The sequence below is a fragment of the Rhynchophorus ferrugineus genome, unplaced genomic scaffold (assembly GCF_030347505.1).
Source record: "Rhynchophorus ferrugineus isolate W39M unplaced genomic scaffold, kcgeb_rfMv2 rfM8, whole genome shotgun sequence".
Classification (NCBI taxonomy): domain Eukaryota; kingdom Metazoa; phylum Arthropoda; class Insecta; order Coleoptera; family Curculionidae; genus Rhynchophorus; species Rhynchophorus ferrugineus.
Window position 1 is genome coordinate 25,544,666 of NW_027472587.1, and position 17,918 is coordinate 25,562,583.

Consider the following 17,918-nt stretch of genomic DNA (forward strand, 5'->3'; position numbering starts at 1 on the left):
GATGAAGGTTAACCTGAGGACAATAGTACCGATACTCTTCTCCCTAATGAATTAGTTATTCATCGTAACAAAAAAAACTGGATTTAAATGAAAATCCATTTGATACTCCAAGTAAACTTAAAACTCTTACCAAATTCGCACGCAGATATTTATCACCTCCACCAGACAGTGTTCCCAGCTACCAACTATTTAGTGGAGCTGGATTAATATATAATCCATTAACAGGCTGAGAAGACTGCAGTATTGCTATTTATTAAATATAATTCACCAATTTTTAGATTTGATTATTAAACAAAGCTTTTCATTATAAAACCCGAGATTGAAAATTGTGTTTTACTTTTGTTTTCAAAACATGATAAAACAAAATAATTTAAAAAATTAAGTTTATGTACCTAATATTGTAATATCTTTATAAAATATACATACGCAACCGCGGATGTCAAAATGTTTGCATCCGCAACAACCCTACATTCTATATTTATTTTACTTTTTTATTCAACATTTACTTCTTCGTTATAGACTTCGTTCCTATATCCAATTTTAGTGCAGGAACATACAGCTTTTCTGATAATCTTTTGATATTTAAGAGCTCTAAAAACTAAGAATCTACGGTAATGTTCGATAAGTAGTTTATAATCAGCATCTTTTATATATTCAAGTGCCAGAGTAACGGTATCTGTGGGACCGAAAGATACAAAGATACAGACAGACAGAGCAGCATCCGAAAATTTCCACATATATTCAGCATATTTTGTTTCATCATTTTATCAATCCATTCGTTTTTTTCACATACTCATTTTTTCTCATTTACTATTTTGATAGTCTTTATTATTGTATAAAGTAATCTATCACTATTTCGTTTCGTCCTAACAGGTTAATTGAAAAGTCCCCGGCCTAACATATAAATGACGCTACTAGAATTAAATCCATATGTTTTTTAGGTAGCCCTAACCCTCCAAAGATGCATGTATAAATTTGACAGCTGTTGGATCATTAATTTGTGAATTATAGCATTTTGAGTGAAGCAACTTTTGTTATTGTGAAAAAAATGGATAAAAAGGAATTTCGCGTGTTATAAAATCTTGCTTTTTGAAGGGAAAAAATACAGCTGATAAGTGCTGCTTCACCAAGATAACGCACCGTGTCACAATTCAGTGAAAATGATGGCAAAAATCCATGAATTGGGCTTCGAATTGCTTCCTCATCCACTGTATTCTCCAGATCTGGCCCCCAACGACTATTTCCTGTTCTCAGATCTCAAAAGGATGCTCACTGGAAAGAAATTTTCGTCGAATGAAGAGGTCATCGCCGAAACTGAGGCCTGTTTTGAAGCAAAAGACAAATCGTACTACAAAAATGGTATCGAAATTTTGGAGGGTCGCTATAAACAGTGTATCACCCGTGAAGGCAATTATGTTGAATAAAAAAACTAATTTTGCCAAAAAACTGTGTTTTACTATGGTAGGCCGGGGACTTTTCAATTGACCGGTTATCTTCATTCACCGAACCAATTCTCAAAAGACTAAACAGCACAGTGAAATTTGAAATTCAATAAGTTAAAACACCTAAACTAAGCAATTATAGTGAACTAACCTTATCCGTTGTTTTAATGCTAATTTCAAACAACGCAAGCTCCACTATGTTAACGTAGTCTTTCACTAAATCTACCGGAGCGATAGATGGTACACCATTTTTGGGAGGGGCTTTGTCGCTTAAAAATAAGCCGCAGTCTTCAAATAGCAACAGTAACGTAGAAGTATTGGAGACAGCAGTTAGGTGCGAACAAAGACTAAAATTTCCTATAGTAATAACCGATCTCAATGGTAAGTGGAATGGTCTAGAATATAAATAACATCATAAATATCGCATATCGTATATTATAATGAAGAAATTGGATAAAGTATTGCCAACAAATGCAATCTAGTTTACCTGTAATCGATAGCGCAATCCCACAGATTGAAGTGTAATTCAGTCAAGACGTCCTTAGCTATATACCCGGGAATTGGATAATCCTGAACGTTAAAAAAGTCAATCAACTGTAAAATCCACATATCAGAATCCTTGCTCATTCGATGTCGTAATGTGGCCTTATTAAGCCCCAAGGATACAGTTATTGCCTGAAAACACCCGTGCAATTAAATAATACTGAGAAAATCCTTTGGTAGGAATTTACCTTGACATGATGAGTTTCATGATTGGCTTGAATCTTGATAGCAACGCTAAACATCTCCCGATCTGATCTTTTATTCCTGGAGCTAGCTAGGATTTTACTATCTGATTGATAGAGTGTTGAAAATAAATATTTTCCTACAGTGGAATCAACTTCTTTCAGGGGGGAGGCTGTGCTAGGCGTTGGTTGCATATCTATAGGAGAACAATTATTGTTATATATTTATCATATATATCATTATATATTTCTGCATTGAAAATGTTTTCAGTTACACCAAAATATGATAGGAATGTTTAGAAGAATTTGATTGTAACAAATGAAACATGGGGCTGAAAAATCCCGGGCCTAACACATAGATGGTGCTAGTTTTATTGCATTCGCCGCTTTTTCAGTTAGTACTAACTTTCAAAAGTAAGCTGTTGTAACTTCATGATATTCGACTAATAAGTTTGTGAGTTATTATGGTAAGAGTGACACTATTTTTGTTATTCAAATCATGCTTTTTTGATGCATATCAATATATCAAAAACAATTTCCTGTTTTAATTTTATACTGGTTCTTGATGGAAAAAACTACAGTTCAAACGAAGCAATGGGTTCTAAAGTGTTATAAGGACTCTGCTCCATTAGAAACAACAATAACACGTTGGTTTCCTGACTTCAACCGTGGTCGTAGACACCCATGATGCAGAACGCAGTGGACGTCTAAATGAGTCGGTAACACCAGAAAACATTTAAAAAATCCACAAAATCGTTTTAATGATCGAAAAGTGAAGTTGTGGTGATTGTGTGACTCTTGATTGAAATTACGTTGATGAACCGATGAAAAAAAACCCGTTTTCTTTGTTACGCCCGGGGCTTTTCAGACCATGTGCTAATAGTAATACTTACCACAATGATAAAGATGTGCGTCACTTATTTGTGCACAAACATATCCTAAGTCGCTATCGCCTTTATAACCACTTACGACAAACACTCTAGCATTGGTTAGCTTCATTAATAGTTCTCCTTGTTGACCTAATAATAATTTAAAGTTAAATATTTCTTTTTTAACATTCATGTTAACTCATCATCACAAACAATTAGTACCTGGTATAACATTAGAGGCAGCATCTCGAACTGGCGGATTCAGAGACAACAAGCCCTCAGTTATTTGTAGGGATAGCACAAATTCGCTCTGGCTGGTTCTCTTGGGCAATGTTGTGTTGGCTCTGGAAGAATGTTTCGACTTCGTCTCATAAGTTGAGTGGAAGACATTCGTTCCAAAAGTATCGGAGTCGTCTGACGATTCACTATCAGAATCTACAGAAAAAAACAAAAATTAACAAAAAACTCTTCACGAATTTGAAATGACTTAAAACAATACCTAATTGGACGCCACTCTTGGCCATAATATAATTATCATCCGAATCGAAGTCGTTGAAATTGGCAGAGTATGCTGTTTTGTACGGATCACTTACAGCGGGTTTCGGTGCAGACGACGTCCATAACAAGAGGTCGTTATTTATTCTGTTGTAAATGAGTTCGTAGATCCTTTTAGAATGCAGTTGGAGCGAAACTATGGGCATATTCAGCTCAACCAGAATTTCGGTGGAGGCGGTGGTTGATTTTTCAAACTCGTCCAGCTCGTCCTTGTCTCCAGGAATCACCAGCACTTCAGTATCTATAAATGTGAGTACATCACGCTACCTAAACTGTTGCATGCAATACTGTAGCTACGTAGATCGATCTAAACGGTTTTGCAGCACAGAAGTCCTTTCGACAGTTCCTTCGTCATGATCACTATGACCATTCAATATTAAGTAAAACCCTTCTGAATACGTTCTCATGTTTGTTGCTTTAATGTTGTTTATCTCGAGAGTGTAGTTCCAACGTTGTGTCAATATGTCGAAATCATCCAATTATGGAAAAATACGACGTGATGAACTTCGTTATTTAATAACAAAAAAGCAAACGAAATCATAGAACTGTATAATTGGCGTTTGAAGAATATACTTAATAATCAATCAACTAGACCATTGAGCTAACAAAGCAAGAAAGCTTAAGCGAAATTTTGTTTGACAAAATTCAACTGTAAAATTACAAATGCTCAAGAAGAAAAATAATTCTACAATATATTTAAGAAGCTGGCAGTACACATTTCCTCTAAAAATCCTTGATATAATCATCAAAATTTTGAACAAATTTAGGAAAATGATCATAAAAAGACTAATGGACTCCTTATAAATATTTGATATTGAATGTAACAAGCATGTTGCATTAATTTTTAAAACTTTTACATAATCTAATTTCACAACGATTTCCTTCTTAATCCTTCCGTTATCATTAGATGTATTAGTCGATGTAGATGTTATTAAGATGTCAGTATTATGTTTTGATTTGTTTCCTTTATTTTTAAAACATTGCATTTTTTAAAATTTACAGAGTTAAAACTGTTGATATGACAAACAAAAATGTAATAATGGTTAATATATATTTATAAAATATATATGAGGAATATAATCTTAAAATGAATGATAGTATTAATGACTGATTGTAAAAAAAATGTAACATAAGGAAGCTGAAAAAGATAATGATCAATCATGCAACACACAGAAATATGAATATTAGAGGATTTATTTGGTTTACATTATGATATTAAGTTGCAAGAACAGCCAAAAACCAGAATATTTCTTGCTTCATTAGTGTGTTTATAAAAAAGTGTTCATTCTAAATATACAGTTTGAAGAACTATTTATTATGTTATATTTGTTAAATATTACTGAGTTAATTCATTCTTTTAGAATTGAGTTGATAATGCTGGTATGATATTATTTATTTTAGTAAAGCAAAGCTCAAAGGTCAAAACAAGATTAAAAATCAAATAAAAATTACAGCAGTGTATTAAAGTATTTCTATGGTGCAAGAACCTCCCAAATGCTAAGTTAGTTCTAGGTTTATAATATGGATAGATTAATTTCTCTACCGATAACCCAATCATGTAATTTCCTGTTAAACCGTTAGTAATTACAAATAGTTATTGTTAATAAATAATTGTTAATCAGCGTGCTACCAGTATAACATTTTTATCTAGAGTGATACATACCTTTTGACTGTTTGTTGTGAGGTATATCGCTTTCATGAACAATTTTCTTTGAGCCAAAGGGACCTGGCTCAATATTACCCTGATTTTCGAACGCCCCATAAAGAGATTGCGTCATGGGATCCGTAATAAAATCATCTTCAATGTTGTTGCACTTCGGGTATATTTTGATTGACAACCTAAAATATGTTCCATGTAGTATAAGACATATAAATTAACGAATGATAACTTCATACTTTGTAGGAGGGATATGTTGTTCTAAGGAACTCATATATTTGTCTTCTTTTCCGGATCTGGCAATATGTAAACCTGCGGAATTTTCTGTCTCGTAGTAATAGATATCCAACAGTCTACACTCTAGCGAGTACTCATTCGTCGTTTGATTTGTAACAAAAACTGTGTGGAAATTAGCATCCTTAAGGACAAGAGATAAATAATCAGGTCGAACGTTTCTCTCCCACCACGGAACTTTGCTCATATCGTGAGCTGGGCGAAAATCTGGTATAGGGAACCTGTAAATAATTATAAGCATTTCAGTGAAACGTATTAGCCATTTTTAACATTTATCTACATAAAATAATAGTTTTCCATCTAGTAATATTGAGTTAGACAGAGTATACAGACGATAATAAAATCAATAAAACACTTGACGCTGATCTTTCATATCCCAATTGTCGATTTTGGTTTCAACGATTTAAAATTGGTGATTTTAATGTCAGAGAAAGAACAGTCTGGAGGATCAAACAAGTTAGAAAAGAATGAGTTTTCTATTCCAATTCTATTTCTATTGGTGATTGATAAATACTGATTGGGCGAAAACCTAGCTCAAACTGTTGAATGACATTCAAACAGATTATCCATCGATTTCAATAATGTGAATTCACTCAGACAAATAAACCAGTTTTCTGTGGCATATTGTGATTAGAGACGAAAAGTTGATCCACTACAATAATTTCAATCGCAATAAATCATGCGTTAGTTCGGTTAGTACATCGACACCGAAGTGGAATATTCAGGTGTTGCTGTGTATATGATGGCACTGACAAGGTGTAGTGTATTATGAGCTGTTAAAACCGAATTAAATTGTTACTGCATATGTCAACTCAACTGTCAAGGCATCAACTCAATAGTTTCGACGACCTATTTTTGTAAAAAACAAACAATAGCCCAATAACAAATGCAAAGTCATCCTCTTGACTGAGAGTGTTCGATCACACATTACAAGAGTTGTGAATAATAAACTGTTGCAGCAAGAATGGAAATTCTGCTTGTGACTTTGCTGTCACACGGCTTCGTAATGCTGAAGTGCTAAAATGAGTCAATGATTCGATCGTTGCTAAAGTAAAATCTTTTTTTCGATGTTGTTTTACCGTTGTAAAATTGTAAGAACAATTTCACTTCTTTATAATTCATTCTTTCAGCATAACTTCCAACAATCCTCATCAATCTTCATCACCCTTCACAGCAACATCTATTGCTTTGTTGAGAACAGTTTTCCACGAAATAATAATTTGAATAATAACATTTTCTACATGAGTCTTGTTCTTATCTTGATTGAAGTTGAATCTTATTTAAATCACAATGGTAAACGAATTTACAAAACTAATGATCTTATAATAAACAATGAATGCTAATAGAATATAAAATCAGAATTTTATTGATTCAAATATCATGAATAACATGACATACAAAATTTCTATTCTATGGAGATGAAAGTTTTTCTCTTGACTCTCAGTATAAAGGAATAGTGAAACAAATATAACAAAATACTAAAATATTATCTCCATTCCATTAACTCTGATTACTATTATTTACTGTTGGTCGAGTTAAAATAAAGGGTTAACCAACAGAATTCTTATTTTATTGTCTGATTAAGTTGGGTCAGTTGATTATTGACTGGAGCAAAGCTAGCACGCCTTGGCTAAAGAAGTGCACTGATAACATCTGAAGAAAAGTAATACGCTAAAAAAAAGTTAAAGAGGAAAGAAAAATGAAAAGAAAGTTGGGGAGAAGAAGGTGTTGGAGGGAAACAACAATTTTGAAAGAACAAAAGCTGATACAAAAAAATTATATAGATTTTAACCAAAGTTCTATATGTAAAAGCATAAAAATCGAAATGGTTGGGACATTAGTAAAATGCTAGAGTACAGATATAGAAGAAACGCTAAGAAGAAATTCTTAGATGGTATTGGGGAAAGGATTTATAAATCATAAAGCTTAGGCTTTAACTTAGACTTTATAACACGCAGGACTGATAACACAGTTATATATATGTTATATATATATATATATATATATATATATATATATATATATATATATATATAGAATGACTGAATCGGTACTGGTTAATCTAAGATATACTGTAACGTTTTCCTTTATATTAGATTGGGTCGGCAGTACCGTTCATGCTATTGATTTAATAAATCATCTAGTTTCTTCTTTAAAATAAAATAAATCAGAAGTATTTGTCTTAAATTCTGTCATAATTCATATGTATGTAAAATAATACGAGTAAACTAAATTACCCTAATAAACTTAATTATAATGTACAATATAATAAGGTTGTTAAAGCAAATTTTCGACAATATGCATTAAATCTCTTACCTGAGTTTTAAATTTAACATAGAAGAATTCACTTTCAAATCGAACGTTGATTCCAAATTGTTTTTGGACATGTATTGCTTGTTAGTCCAAACATTCCTTTCTGGCTTAACTGGGTCGCATATGGGCGGACAATGGAGAAGGCCTACTATTCGGTCAATTATGGACAAGTCAAACTCTCCGGAACACTTGTCCAGTGAAATTCTGCATATAAAAAGTAGGTTTTAAAAACGAATTAAGTTATACGCATTTTAACAATTGAAAGTTAATATAAAATAAATAATAATAATTATTATAAGAATTATGGAAGTTATTAAATTTTAATGCGAAAATCTTTAGTTTTTTAGTAATTTAGAACTATTCATTGAACAAGTATTGTTCAGTTTGTAATTTTTAGTAAAATCACTGAAATATTATTTAAAATCTATTCATAATAAAGAATTAGATTTAGTAAACATTGTTGGGACAATCTGTAAAAGAATCACTTGATACTTGATAACATACATAACATATTTAAAACATCGTCTATGCGTCTAAAAAAATAACTATACTAAGATATGAAAAGTAGAAATTGATTAATTGTCAGTCATGGAATTACTTTGGTATTATTTAATTAGATATATAAACTTAAAAGCATGATACATACTATAAGGTGTCCAAAAGTTTATATTTGTTTAACTTGTAACGTGAATCGCAACGATACCGATGAATTGATATTTTCAGTAGTGTTGTAGTTTGAAAACCGGTACAATATTGGAAAAACCAAGATCCGGACGACTAGGGTGCGTAATAATTGCAGAAAATATGAAATGTTAATCAATAAATCCAAGAAGCAAGCATAAGAAAACCCCTCCATTTGTCTAAAGCGACCGAATAGACCGGCATGTTGACACGATAAATTATATATACCTGTATATGATATATGTACCTGATGTACTATTATAGATACTTGAACACAAGCGTGAATGAAGTTTGCATTTGGATGTTTGCTTTCACTGATTGATTTGAATTGTTTACTTTAATAATGTACTTACGATATGTCTGTTTTGGGACCGTTATATTTTCTGCTAATAGTGGAGTTTGTTCTTTCTGTATGTTTGAACTTCAACTTTACATTGGGTTTCACTGAACTCGGCAGCGCAGCGCCATCTGAGGAACAGAAACTCGCAATGGCTATGTGTTTCGCCTCCCCAGTATTATGCAAACATTCGATTAGCTCCAGCTTGTTGGCTGTCAAATGGCCAGATATGGAGAAAGCAGAGGACGTTGTCTTCTCATCTGCTTCAATATGCAGCGGGTACGCCAATAACCTAAAATTAAATTTATCAATATATAACAAAAATAGTTGCAAACATTTTTAATCAGTGAATATTATAAAACAACAAACAATAACATAGTAGACAAGTTGTTACAAGAATAACAAGTTGGAAAAACCAGGTACAGAGAATTTCTTAGTACATTAAAAACAAACAAACTAATCCTATCTTCACCAGTTCCCGTTTTCGAGTTTTAAGATGGCCAATAGTTTGCATTACATCCGTTAATAAAGAAATAATAGCTTCAATTTCACTATCTGCAAGAAAGGTTCCTAACTCAGAAAGTTACACATTTAAAGCGTCGCGTTATTACTATGAATAGAAGATTGCAACCGGAAGAGAAAGAAAGAAGAAAAATAAATTTCTTATGATCAGCGAGATGGCAAACCGTCTTTTGGCAGATTTTAAAAGGACTAAACTGCATCTGCAGACACCAACGCGACCGAAGGTTTTTCTAACAAAAAGACAAGGTTATTTTTTATGCTATTTTTGTGGCTAATTCATGATATTGAAGAAAAAGGTAGGCGTAAATTCTTGGAAAATTATAATACATATATAAAGATGATATTTTGACCATCCCCTAATATGTCAACATTATTCAAACCTAAGGATTAAGTAATCCAGGTCTTTAAGCTTTAAGGTCTATTACATTACTGTGAGTTGATAGTAGTTATTTAGAAATCCTTGAAGAAACAGATGCCCTACACATTATAATCATATTGGAAGAAATTGTGTTCTGGTTTGATTTGGAAATGATGAACAAAATTACACAAACTAAAACTTTAACTGAAAACATTACTCAAGTTGTCAGTGGAATAGAAGAAGAAGACTATAAATAGAAAATATCAAGCGACTATAAATATCAAGAGGAGTTGCTTGAATCGCAAAATTTTACTGAAACTGACTTGAACAACAATCACTAATTAATTTAATGAATGTAATGAAATTTAAGCTTAAAAAACATCAATGAACATAAATGAGTTTTGTTAATTACACAGAGTAAACATTAGGATAATATATCAAGAAATCTTAAGATTAAAAAATAAAACATGAAAATGCATCAAAGTTTTGTAGGGATGTTATATTTTAAATGTGAAAATATGATCCCTTAAAAAATTGGTGTGTGAATTTGTGTGAAGTGTTTGAATGTCTTATATAAAATTACCGTAAGCATACATTTAAACGTTTTAAAAGTTATAATTATATATCAGGAAATATATATACCTTAAATGATTTAATTTACATGACTGGTCGAACAACTTGTGGACTTCTTCAAAACTGTCGTGACTTAAACCAACAAAACTATTAGTATTTATGCTATTGAAGAACTCGTCGGCGGTATTTTGAATTTGTTTCACTAATACTTTTTCGTTACTACCATGCGCCGTCATAAATTCTTCATGTAATAAAATAGCAGACAACGATGCCAACCGGACATGGAATCGGGAGATTTCCGCTGTGGGATCCACATCCAAATTGCTTACTGTAAGGAAAGTTCTCTTCAAAATAATTAATCGCAAAGAGATTGTATTTTACCTCTCCTTCTGCTTTGGTTTGTATTGTCTGTTGCAAAGCTACCTATACTTGATGTCATGCTAGAATCCATAGAATTACTATCGCTAACTGCACTACCATACATGGTATTTGAGCAGTTTCCCATGAATACATATTGATCATCTGAGCTGTCATCTGTATAAAACGCAAAATATTGGTATTTAGATAGTGAGATATTTGCACCTCAAACAATGTCTGTGTTTCATCATATACAAACCTAGATCGCCAGACCATCCATGTGCAGTTTGCATATTAAATGGTTGATATTGATTCATAGGGGTAGTCATTTGGATTAACTGTTCCTCAACCCTATCATAATCTTTCTGTGTCATAGGTCTCGGTTGGTATGGGTTTCTATTTGGGATATTACTAAGAATAAGAATATTGCACGATAAATATATTTGCCAAATTGAAAATCCCTTATATAAGATAAGTAAACAGTTAATCTCACCTATGATCTTCCAAGTCAGGGCTACAAAAACCATTAACTAATTCCATTAAGATGTGGAACTGCCTTGGAGACATAAATAACACCACTGATCCTAAGTTAACATCTATCGCTACTTTTGGTCCGTTTGTATTTTCTGATTGCTTAAGCTTTACTTTGACCTGTAACATAATAGGTTTATTAATATTATTATTAGTTATGATCAGAGTTTGGATTTGTTAATCTTGCCTCTTGTCTACTGCTAAATTTCGCAAAACATATTATGTGTCTATCTGGGCTTGGTTCATCTTCAGCTTCAGATCCATCTGAAGATTCAATTCTCTCACTTTCGTCATTTTCTGATGCACTATCTTCATGTTTTGATGAAGCACCACTGGTACTACTGTAATTGGAAAATTATCCGAGAATAAATCATGTGCATAATTATATATCAAAAATAATAAATTTGTCAGATAACTTACACGGTGAATGATCGAGATGTGGTCCTTTCTACGCTAGCAAATTCGATCGTCGACAATTTGATACCCTCAATAACCAGATTTTTTACGGTGAAAGAATCGAAAAGGTAAGCTTTTCTTGAATCGTCTATGTTGGGATCAAATGTATTTTCCATGGTGGGATCTTCGAAGCTGGCCTCGTCGCAGTAGTTCATACTGAAATTGTTAAACGGTATGTTTGAAGAGTAAAGAAAAAAAAACTAGTTAAACATACCAGTCGATATTTATAAGTAGACCTACGCCTTTTGTGGACTGTTTCGGTAGATGTTCAATTTGAATTACGGTGTCCACAAATCTAACTTTAATTCTTCTAACAACTAAAAATTTTAAAAATATTACAATGAAAAATGAATTGATTATTAGATTGATCTAGCTTCGGCAAAAAACGGAAGGAGGGGATAACAGTAGTTTTATAAGAAACCCATACCCGTACAAATATACGCCGTTGTTAGATGTAACCAACTGGTTCTTAAACGAAGGAATATGATCAAACCAATGAACAACAATTGTTGACTGTATGGACATGGGATATACATAAAGTGTAGCCCCAATATTCTGGTAGCAAGATTCCAATACTTCTAACGTGTGCAACAGTAATTCAAACAGTGTTAGGCCAATGGAATTCTACAACTGATGAAAATAGGTGTGATTTTCATGGGACTCAAAAAGGCCTTCAAAACGAGTGAATGGTAAAGGATTTGTGGTAAGAAAGGGTACTTTAGGTCGATGCACGGGAGATATTAATGAAGAAAATCGAGTGTCAGTACATTTGCATGATTTTTGTAATGAGATAAATTGTAAAATTAGGAAGCTAGAATGCTGGTTGTGTGAAAATAAATTGGAAATAAATACAAGTTAAACAAACTCGTGATTATTAGGGACTATTAGACCTATCTAAATAGAGGAGATTCAACTGAACTTGGTTTCAATAATTTCGGGTACCATGATACATGACATGCAGCTTAAGGATATATATTTACGATGTTTGGAGTATAAAGCTCTACATTTTGAATGTTGTGTAATTGTAAAGATTTATATGAATACGAATTGCTATTTTAAGAAAAATAATTAACAGAAACACTTTACATTTTACAGCATTTATATCCACATATTGATTTTATGAAACAGTATGATTCATCAAGAGGTCAGAAAACAAAATAGAAATTTTGTCCCAAATTGTTCAAACGGCAAATTATTAATATCACAGTTGAGTATCAATCTGATTGTCAATTTGAATTTTTGAAGCTTGCTTGAAACCACCACTCAAAAATCGAGAAAATCGAGTAACAGCGTTTATTGAAAAGGCGTTTGAAGTATAGGAGCCCTGCCCTGTAATATTCCCGGATGTCTCATCAGCTTTTGACCGGGTATAGCATTTTGGATTAGTCCACAAGATGAGCAAATTTATGTCAATTGCCAATTGCAGAATCGTATATTTTCGGGAAAAAAAATTGACAACGAAGAAATAAAGGGACATTTTCAACATTTAATCCAATTTCGGCTGGTGTTCCATGCATACCAATCCCGCAACTGCTGGACAGTGCTGATATACCAATAATAAAAGAAAGATCTTGAAACATTTGCCGACGAAAGACATCATGGCTAAATATATATCTGTGCCTAGCGCGCTATAAAAAGTACATGTAGCAGTCAACAAGATACGCAAATGGACTAGAACCGGAAAATATAGCTTAATGGCTCCAAATATGTATGTGTCAAATGATAAAAACCTAATCACTTGGCGGATAAATTCATCAAGCGGAATTAGCTAAATACTAGTTATGTTATATACTAGTATACATCCATCTCGATGGCGGATTAAACTGGAAATATCACGTTAGGCAGAACAGGACGTTAGAAAAAACAGAGCTGATCCGAGTCAAAATCAAAGAGATTAGTTTACCAGTCTGTTATAAAACGTACTTGGACTTATGGGGTTGTTCTAAAGCATTAAACAATTATCCAAAACCTACGGAGAAGCAATACAGCTACTGAACAGCATGCAGGAAATCAGAAGATTGAAGCGAATATGAACTTTTAGGGTTTAACTTAAATTTTTGCTTAAGAAATCTAATTTGATTTTAATTTGGGAAATACATTCTGACATATTTATCGCACACTCGTCCTGCTTGTATATTGATGTAAGTACAATTAACTGAACAGTAGCAATAAATTAATTTTATAAATAAAGATTCTTTTGTATGTTTAAATGATCGCATATATGTTTAAATTAATTTTGTTAATTATTTCGAGACCTTCAAACCCTTCGATTAAAATTATATTTCAACAAACTATAAGATAATTTTAAATGTATATATGCCCATGTAGTATCCTTACTTGACTCAATGACTTGTGCAAATTTTTCGATAGCTTCGATTCCTTGCGCTGCTCTATTATCTCTGCATTCAGTGTTGGCAATCTCCTCAGCTAAGTGCATGGAGCTGGTCATGGAGTTCCACATGGATTCGAACATAGATGTTGCTAAAAATTAAGGTAGGTTGTGAGTTTGAATGAAGATTACATTACTAAACTAACGTACCATCTTCTTTTCTTTGTTTGGGCTGTATTGTGACTTTCAACCCGCATATTTCTACTTGTGTTGAATTGGACCGAATACTGGTCCAGGGCACGCTAATGTGTATCTTATCTATATAACCAGCGACGAATTCAAATGGCCAATTTTGTGCGTCGCTAAGTTCGTTAAGAGACTGAAAATTATCCGAAATAAAAATACTGATAGGCTGTTTAACATGATGTATTTGATAAAATATTGTACTATTAAATTCGTGTCTTTTTATTTTTAGATTTATTATCGAGCCATTGTTACATTCTTACTCCATATAATTATCCAGATTTAGCTCTCTCTGACTTTCGACAATTTTCATCATAACAATTTTATGGAAATCGGCGTAAAACAATTTTTATCCAGAATATTTCGAAATAATTGGAATAAGTGTAACGAAGCTCAAGAATAGTACACCATAGATAATTATGTATTTGACTCAATATCCATTTTATCCTCAAGATTTAGCTCCCTCTGATTGTTGGCAACTCACATCTCAACAATTTTTGTGGAAACTATTTTTATCAAGAATATTTGGAGATAAATGGAATAAGTATATATAAACCTGAAACTCAACATTAAAAAATTTGTAAATTATATATTTGTACTAGTACAATTAAAATTATATTAAAGTTTTAAACACATAAAGGCAAAAGAGAAAAGAATAATTATTTAAAGATATACCGTCTAACGTTATATTTAAAATAACAACTAAATTTTGAATTTAAATAATTGAAACAATGACCTTGTTGAATTACATGTAAAGGGTATTAAACGAAGTCAGAATGTAAAAAAATCAAATAGTTAATACTTTTAGTAACGTAGCGCGTTCATTGATACTTGAAAAATAATATATTATATATAAGAGAAGTGTGCAGTATAATTTCCTATATCATGCCAAATAGAATTCTATTTTATAAAAAGATTGATACAATTAATTAATATAGAAGTATTTTGTACTTAAAATAGAAACCGGATTATAAGACATGATTTTTGCTTATCTAAAAGTGGCTGTAAATAAATAGTCGTATTACATCAATAAAGAACAGTGAGGCATAAGTTTGCATACATAAATATATTAAATAATCAAATTTAAGCATCATTGGCACCATATCTTGTGGTGTGGATAATTAATTATACTTTTAAGGGGACTAATTATTCACGGGGATCGAATGTATTGAATTATAATAATATAATGTATTTATATGTTTCAGTAACTATTAAGAAAAAGTGCTTATATATAAATAGTATTACAAAATAAATTAAACAAATTATAGAGTTTTCTATTTTAAAGTATGAGAAAAAATCAGAGGAAAAGAATTTCATGGCAGCAATTTTATTTTCACTATTTTATTATCTAATTACTAGTAAATATATTTGTCATCAGGTTTACTAATAATTTTGTCAGAAAGGCTGAATATTCATTCATTCATTCATCTAGTGAAAGTAAATAAAATCTGCATTAAAGTAAAATAAATAAAAATACTTAGAAATTAAGCACTTAAAAGGTTTAAAATGTTGTTAAAAACTAGTTGTATTTTACAGTTTAATAAAAAGTAAACAAAACAGAAGGTTTATTTACTGAATAATTCCAGACTTCTGTTAAAAAATATTTTAACTGATAAGCTTAATATGAATGTAAAATAAATATGTTCAGAATTTTTCATATGAATACTGTGAATAATACGTTAATTCCTTATATCAGAGGAAATATATTCTTTTAAAATTGGTTAAAAACTAAGTTTTTAAAACAAGTATTAAACGAGATAAATATTTTGCAGAAAAACAATACGATACGCATTGACAGTATAGATTCAAATTTACGTTAATATAACAAAAAAGAATCATAATAAAACGTCAAATATATATTAATTGTAACAACATAAACAAAAAAAGCATTAATGTTATGAGAGATCTTCAAAAATATTCCGAATTTATAAGAAAAATCACGTAAGTTTTGCGTGATACGCAATTTTTGAAGCAATCGACATCATTGTTTAGCGTATCACAAATCCAACGATCGAGGAGCGATCTCCCTTGTCTTTGGCACGTGCAAAATCCATTTTTAGCTAATGTCATTAACACCAAATATAAATACTCAAATTCCATGCGAAAATTACGTATGTTTATTTAAATTTTACCTGGACTGCAAGGCCAATTCTCTCGGCAGTAGCTCGACCATTGTACAAATCTAAATTCAGTTGATCTTTGGTTACTTCGTTTTCTATGTATCCACTGAGGTATCTTTTAATCAGACAGGAACAAACACTTTTTTTCACCCATTCCGGTATTATGTTTCTATACCACGACATTTTGAACCTTCAAAAATGCTTGTTATGAAAATGTATTTACATCCGAGCACTTTGTTTTGATGTTCGCTGACTGTCGTTCGACTGCGTGGTTTCTGACAGAAAGCAGCTGCTTGTCTTCCGGACATGCGCAAGCGCCTTGATTTAAAAACCTTGTATAACATACACTATTTTAAGATGTTATGTTAATTATGGTACTTGTAACTATAAACTTAACTTGAAATAATAAAGTAATATTAAAACTTATCTTGTTTTTCATAAACTATGCGGTTCATATTATTTATTAAGACAAGAAGTAATAATAATATAAAATATCAAAAACTTGTGTTTCATTATAACTACAAATATCTGACTTAAAAAAATGCTAAAAAATAAAAAATATCTACTGTTGTTGATAATATTATTTATAAATTACACTCAAGTATATTTAGTTGCCTGTATTTCGCATTATTTACTTGATAATAGCTGAATGATTTAATATAATTTAAAATGATTTAAATACATTACATTATTTAAACATTTTTAAAAATTATTTTTAGACTTTTATTAAATTATTGTTTCTTGGAATAAAAACGTTCTATAAACAGAAAATTGTTTTGCATAACTTACTGTAAAATTGTCTGCCTAAAGGTATTTTATATGCACCGTTAAATTAAAAAGGTCTTCTGAAAACCCAATTTAATATTCTTAGAAAGTAATTATAGTTAATGATGGTTACGGCATTAGGTATGATGTGCTTTTGATAAGAATGTTATGGGACGCGTTTGCAGTTTTGGTAGTTTTAGATAGTCATAAAATTTGTTGAGGAATTATTGGAAGTTAATATGCATCGACCGGAACAATTATTAATAAATAATACCTAGAAAACATCGATTCAGGTACATAACTAAAGTGCTCTCCAATAAACAAACAATTACTAATTGCTAGATTGTTTTTATTTCAGTTGCGAAAAATAGGAAAAACAACTTTCAAATACTCTAAAACAATAAAATGAATATTGGTTTCGGGAAAGGGACGTTTACGGTAGAACCTTTTTCGGGAATTAGTTTGCACAAAATTTGAGCCATTTAACTGTTGTTTCTTGGAATTTGGAGCTTGGAGCTGTTCAAAGCGTATACTTTTGGGCTGTGAAGAGCTTAAAATGAAGGCAGAGTCCTTTGTATAGAAGGCGGATATTACTGTTTCAACTATATAGATAGTAGACATATAGATATTGAATAGCGGTGGTAGCAAATATGTAGTAGTAGCAAGTATGTATCAGCTTTAAAGACTTGATTGTTACACCATCATGTGATATTTTATCGAAGGCTCTAGTCCAATCCAAGAACGCTGCTCCCATGACGTATTTGTCAAAAGTATGGTTTACTAACTGTGTT

At 31.6% G+C, this 17,918-nt stretch overlaps 1 protein-coding gene across 3 annotated transcripts in view; it reads right to left on the reverse strand.

The window, feature by feature from the left end:
- The window catches only part of Atg2 (Autophagy-related 2), a 31,238-nt gene extending 14,606 nt beyond the window's left edge, over nt 1-16,632 (reverse strand). For 2 of the 3 annotated variants that reach the window (XM_076411117.1, XM_076411116.1), the window contains exons 1-20: nt 16,375-16,632; nt 14,210-14,378; nt 14,008-14,151; nt 11,885-11,987; nt 11,635-11,826; nt 11,402-11,555; nt 11,177-11,334; nt 10,943-11,094; nt 10,708-10,860; nt 10,396-10,654; nt 8,890-9,165; nt 7,859-8,059; nt 5,488-5,763; nt 5,255-5,430; nt 3,536-3,832; nt 3,259-3,471; nt 3,061-3,186; nt 2,174-2,364; nt 1,930-2,117; nt 1,594-1,837 (exon numbers count right to left, since the gene is read on the reverse strand). In XM_076411117.1, coding sequence (XP_076267232.1) covers nt 1,594-1,837; nt 1,930-2,117; nt 2,174-2,364; nt 3,061-3,186; nt 3,259-3,471; nt 3,536-3,832; nt 5,255-5,430; nt 5,488-5,763; nt 7,859-8,059; nt 8,890-9,165; nt 10,396-10,654; nt 10,708-10,860; nt 10,943-11,094; nt 11,177-11,334; nt 11,402-11,555; nt 11,635-11,826; nt 11,885-11,987; nt 14,008-14,151; nt 14,210-14,378; nt 16,375-16,545 — 3,843 coding nt within the window. In that variant the 5' untranslated portion in view covers nt 16,546-16,632. The remainder of the gene's footprint in view (nt 1-1,593; nt 1,838-1,929; nt 2,118-2,173; nt 2,365-3,060; nt 3,187-3,258; nt 3,472-3,535; nt 3,833-5,254; nt 5,431-5,487; nt 5,764-7,858; nt 8,060-8,889; nt 9,166-10,395; nt 10,655-10,707; nt 10,861-10,942; nt 11,095-11,176; nt 11,335-11,401; nt 11,556-11,634; nt 11,827-11,884; nt 11,988-14,007; nt 14,152-14,209; nt 14,379-16,374) is intronic. The other variant, XM_076411118.1, reaches the window with a different exon arrangement.
- Between the last annotated feature and the right edge of the window lie 1,286 nt (nt 16,633-17,918).